General features: G+C 39.5%; 1 protein-coding gene across 1 annotated transcript in view; it reads left to right on the top strand.

Moving 5' to 3' along the window:
* SCOC (short coiled-coil protein) overlaps positions 1–3,567 on the top strand; it is a 14,403-nt gene extending 10,836 nt beyond the window's left edge. The window contains exons 2-4 of the mRNA XM_085313222.1: positions 339–410; positions 496–579; positions 1,133–3,567. Coding sequence (XP_085169348.1) covers positions 339–410; positions 496–579; positions 1,133–1,275 — 299 coding nt within the window. The 3' untranslated portion in view covers positions 1,276–3,567. The remainder of the gene's footprint in view (positions 1–338; positions 411–495; positions 580–1,132) is intronic.
* Positions 3,568–5,414: the final 1,847 nt, after the last annotated feature.

Genomic DNA, 5,414 nt, shown 5'->3' with positions numbered 1-5,414 from the left:
GGCGGGCGCGGGCGCGGCGGGGGTCGCCGTGCGCCGCTGTAGCGCCCCGATAGCCGGTTCTAGAAAGATCCGCGCCGGGAGGCGGCAGCGGCCTCACTGAACCGCGCGGATGTTCTGTGTGGTCGGGAGGAGCCGGCCTCACGCACCGGGGCGCAGTCGATCGAGGAACGATGCTTACGGACCACGCTTAAGGCTCTCACGCGCGAATTAATTAAAGACTCTTAGAAAACCGTTGTTTTGCCTTAGGCTTAAGTGGTGGCTTTTCCATCGAAAAATCAAATGTAAATGCAGTTATTACAGTGACAGTTGCCTTTTCTAACTCTTGTTTCTTTAAATAGAACATTTCTCCGGAATACGCTCTTCACAAGTGGAAAGCACCCATTCTGCAATGATGAATGCTGACATGGATGGTATGAGTTCTTAATGTTGCTATTCTTTGCTGTTATTTTTGCTATGCTACAGATACTGCATTAAAGGTTATATGATTTATTGCAGCTGTTGAAGCTGAGAATCAGTTGGAGTTAGAAGAGAAAACACGGCTTATTAATCAAGTTTTGGAACTGCAGCATACACTTGAAGGTTAGCAGCTTGGCCCATTAGATGTTTTTCTATAAGCATAGCATTAAACAGAAGAGCTGTTCTGCCTGCCTGACTCTGCAAGTGCTGCTGTCTAGAAGAAMTGTCTTCTACACAGTTGAAGTTATATAAACAAGATCTCAGTAGAACCTTCAGTGATACCAAGCAGGTTTTGTTTTTAGCATTGTGCAACGTGTTTGCTCAACTCTCCTAGCACACAAGAGGCCAAAAGGGGTGATAAAAGGATCATCTTTGAGCCTGTTCATAATTGAAACTTTGTTTCCAATTTAGTTTGCCATAGCTTGATTCAAGAATAGTCTGGAAAAGAATCAAGATACAGATTAACAAGTAGCTTGTGTAACAAATTTGCCATAAAATACTATGTAACAAATAATTTATGAAAAAATATCTTCAGCTAAAACTTGGAGTAGCACAGCATTTTAAAAGGTAATACTATACAGCCTAACATGAATAGATTGATGTAGGCACACAGAATATATTCTTTGTTGTATGAAATCATGTCTAATGTTCCTTATGATTAATATCACTTTCACAGATCTGTCAGCACGAGTAGATGCTGTCAAGGAAGAAAACTTGAAACTGAAATCAGAAAACCAAGTTCTTGGACAGTATATAGAAAATCTGATGTCAGCATCTAGTGTTTTCCAAACAACTGACACAAAAAGCAAAAGGAAGTAAGGGCTGATTCACGATGTTATTGTATTGCTGCTGTCTTTTTTGTTTTAATTGGCATAGGCTACATGAGCTAAATACCTTAGTTTGTGGCTTTACCAGATACCTGAAGCCTGTAAGCTTCAGTTATAAAATGGAATTAAGAGCATCATCGTGAACAGGAGACAAGTTTGTGTATTGTTAAGATTAAGCACTGTGCAAATGTAGTGTAGAAACTAACTAGGCTTTCATATTTATGTTTTAAAAATGGGCATATCTTGTTAAACTGGATTTAGTTTGTCAGGTTAAACAAATGTGTCTGTTGGCTACCTTTGAGGTTTTAGGGTAGTGCTCTTGACTAGCAAAACAATATGATTATAAAATGGAAGTGTTGAAACCTTATTTAATATAAATATTTGAAGTCTAATTGCATCACCTTTTTCACTGCAAGTATACTTAGATTGCTGTATAGTACTATCCGTATCTCTGAAAAGCAACTTTAAACAAAAACCTATAAGCCACTTAGTTTCTGTGAAGTAATAACAGTATAACATTCTTTGCAGGGCTTGCAGAGGTGAATATTTATTTTCTTTTAATATAGAAAAAAATAAGATTTTTGGGAGGGTGGACAGCAAGGGAAGGGGAAGCAAGAATAAGCAACTTGCATCTGAGAAATACTGAACTGATGCAATATCGGACTGTTTGTAGTTTGTAAGATGCACGCTTCAAACCATTTTTACTCCCCTAGTTCCTCAGTGAACGATCAGGCACTGCGTCACAATGTATGATCTTCCAAAAGATTTTCAGTTGCGTGATTAAGAGTTATGAAAACACCCAGTAATAAGCTTGACAGAAGGTCAGCACTGTTCCTCTTGCTCATTCTGAAAACTTGCAGTGAGGAACTAAGAACAAGTCTTTGCTTGCCACCTTTTACCTTCCTCCTGGAGTGCCAAACCTGTCCTTGCTTCAGCCATTAGAGCAACAGTTTTCCTGCCTCCAAGCCTAAGCTTGTGAAGTACCTCTTGAGGTGCAGCACACCACCAAGGGGAAGAGGTGGCAGTGGAGGTAGTGGAGGCCTCTCAGACTGAGCTGCTCCAAGCAGTGCCTGGTGTCAAGGTGTCCTGCCTTACACTTGCTGGGTGGTTCGTTAGCAGGCTTTTAGGGGCACTCAGGCCACTCAGTGGGCCTCAGCGCTTCCCAGAGAGAGGGCACATCTGGCACGATCAGTATTAAGAAGAAAGCAGAAGCTAGAATACAAACAACAAACAATGTAAGCTTTATCAGTACTCAGTTACATCTGTTTCATCTTGCCAACAGCAGCTTGTCTGTGGATATTATACAGAACTTATGTCTGCCTCTTAGGTAGTGAAGGCATTTTACCTTACCTCTCAAGAAAAGGAAACATTAGTTCAAGGTTTTCTTTCATCTTTGTTATGGTAGATTCTGAAAAATAAACAAAGCTGCAGGAACTGCATGAGTGAGTAGATGTAATGATAGAATAGACCCATCTCAAAATGCGAGTTTCTCAGCAGCTAAGCACTGCTCTTCCTCAACTGCAAGCAGGCCTTGTGAAGTTCCCTTCCCCTGAGAGAGGTCTCTCATTTGTCTTTATTTAAAATGGCTGTATAGCACTCCTATTGGAGTGTCAGCATCAAATGACTGCAAACAAAGTACTAATTATGTCTTAAGGGTTGATTGTAAGCCTGAGTCAAGAAATCCGATTATGAAAAATTTTTGGGTGCTATTGGGAACTTCACCCACCAAGGCAAAAATGGGTGATCTCATTTATGTGATGGGGGTCCTATAAACATCTAAAATTATTTTAATCTTCTGTGGACTGTTCTTTTTCCTTTTACCGCCTATCTAGAGCTCTGAATACATCTAAGAATTTCTAGCAGGTAGGATTAGTAATCTGGCTAGTAACCTACTTGGTGTCTGAAGGGTTTGAGGATTAAAAAAAAAAAAAAGAAAAACAGCACTTGACTTATAGAAGTTACATTTCATTATAGCCATCCTAGCGTAAAAGCCATGTCACTACACGTTTTCATCTGCACTATAAGAGATACTTACCAATGTCAAGAGGTAACAGAGCATGCACTTGTTAAATTTCAGCAATTCTCCTGAGATCAAGTAACCTTAAAATCATGGGTTTGTATTGTAAGACTGGATAGTGGTATTTTATCCATTTATGTATATAGCAGTCATTTCATCTTTTAACATTTAACATCCCACTATTGTGGCCTTCATTTAACTTATGAACATTTTAAAGATGTTGTATTTCTGACTTTACACTAAATAAAAGCTTTTGATTTGTCTGAATTAGTTTAATGTTTTTTAATCCAAAAACCATTCATCGGTATCAGTAATTGAAAGGTAGAAAAGTAAGTTTATTGCTTAATTTTTTTTCTTTGAGATGAAGTCTGAAAGACCAGATGTGATTAGCAAATTTGGGGATTCAAATTAGACTAATTATTCACTTGGTATTTTCACCCGTGGATCTTGTATTTCCATAGGCTTGTCTGTTAAAGGGGGGCAGGGAGTGACAGGAAAGGCTTGACCGATTGCATCCAGTGTCCTCAGAGCTAAAACTTGCACTGGTTCATCTGCGTCAACTTTAACGTAAGTGATTTCTGCCTTTTCCTGAACAGGTAACTAGCTCAATATTGGGCAGAAGCCAGACTTAGCTTCCACCTTCACCAATGTGTGATGAAATAACTGAGGAGGAATGAGCAGCGAGCAAACAAGAGAGCATACTGCTATATTAAGAAAAGTTTCACTTTTCTAAAGTGAAGCATCATCTGTTCCCTCTAAAAGCCTTCAGTCCTACTTAGCCTCCCCTAAGCAGAAAATTCTCACTCTGGGACTTGGCTTTGTCAGTGAGACGGCCTTACTCAGCCATGAAACAGGCCGGGGGAATGCAGCCTGCAGAGCTCTCATACTCGAGCCGTTCCAAAGACCACTGGCAATTTTAACAGCAAGGCGTTCTGGGACTGGATTATCATTAGTCTGTTAATTTCAAAGCACTTGCAAGCAGTCATGAAATCGAGATCAGGCTTTTTTTTTCTTTTTTTTTCTTTTTCTTTTTCTTTCTTTCTTTTTAAAAGATGTGTTATAAAATCCACTAGATGCAGGAACTACAGGATGAAATCTCAGTGATAGAAGTATCCCCTTTTGCCTGACTTCCTCAATCTAGAGCCTAAAATCTCCTACTTACTTTGGGCATTTCTCCCATAGTTACAAACATAAGATGGTATCTGCGCCAGTTGGTGGAGAACTCTTATCAGTGTCTTACTGCCCACAGCCAGGGAGTGGTGTAGCAATGCTCCTTAAGATGATTTTACCCATAATAAATGGTTCCTTATTTACTGAAATGACATAAAGATGTTGATGGAGTACTAATCAAGACTTTATGGCAACCTTAGGTTCAAAAGTGTTGAGGGAAGACTAGGTTCCCCTATACAATGACCAATTTGTGGAGCAACTATATCACAACCAAGAATTGAACACATACTGATGCAAAAAACTAAATGCTGTAAGCTGCTCTGAAGGATTTTTTTTTTAAATCAGCCCACGATGGGATTACTTTAAAATGAGTCCTGAAATGCTGTCAGCTCCAAGTAACCAGCAATTTCATCCCTAGACCTAACTGCTCAGTTCCCCGTACCACTAGCGCTATCCTTCACTGCTGACAAGTCTCTACTTATGGTTAAAAAGTCACAAGCAGAAAGAGAAACCAGGAGTCATCATTTGTTACCCACTGCATCCCAAATAAGGACAACAGAACTCCTGCATTGAACACTTCTTACCAGAGACCTTTCTGTATGTTTCTTCACGGAAAACAGTCCAATACTCTTGACTTTCCAACATGTCAGCACAAGTACTTGAAGACAATGGCTTCAGTGGACATTAGGGATAATTAAAACATTTGTTAGAGTTACATAGTAACGGCAGAGCAAACAGAACCACAGAATCTTTGCTGACTTTTTTTCTTTTTTTTTCCCTTTTATTACAGTGAACTACTTTCTTACCAGGCATGAGGGAGATCTGTCAGGATCTTTATGAATTAATGTATTTTGATTTGTTTTTAGCATATGACCATTTTCACCAGCAGTTTACACTGTAATGTATTATAGACAGCTACGAAGCAGCAAGATGTTTCCAGTGAT

Source organism: Rhea americana, unplaced genomic scaffold, assembly GCF_003343005.1.
Source record: "Rhea americana isolate MKP2758 unplaced genomic scaffold, rheAme1 scaffold_38, whole genome shotgun sequence".
NCBI lineage: Eukaryota > Metazoa > Chordata > Aves > Rheiformes > Rheidae > Rhea > Rhea americana.
This window is presented reverse-complemented; position numbering and strand designations above follow the sequence as displayed.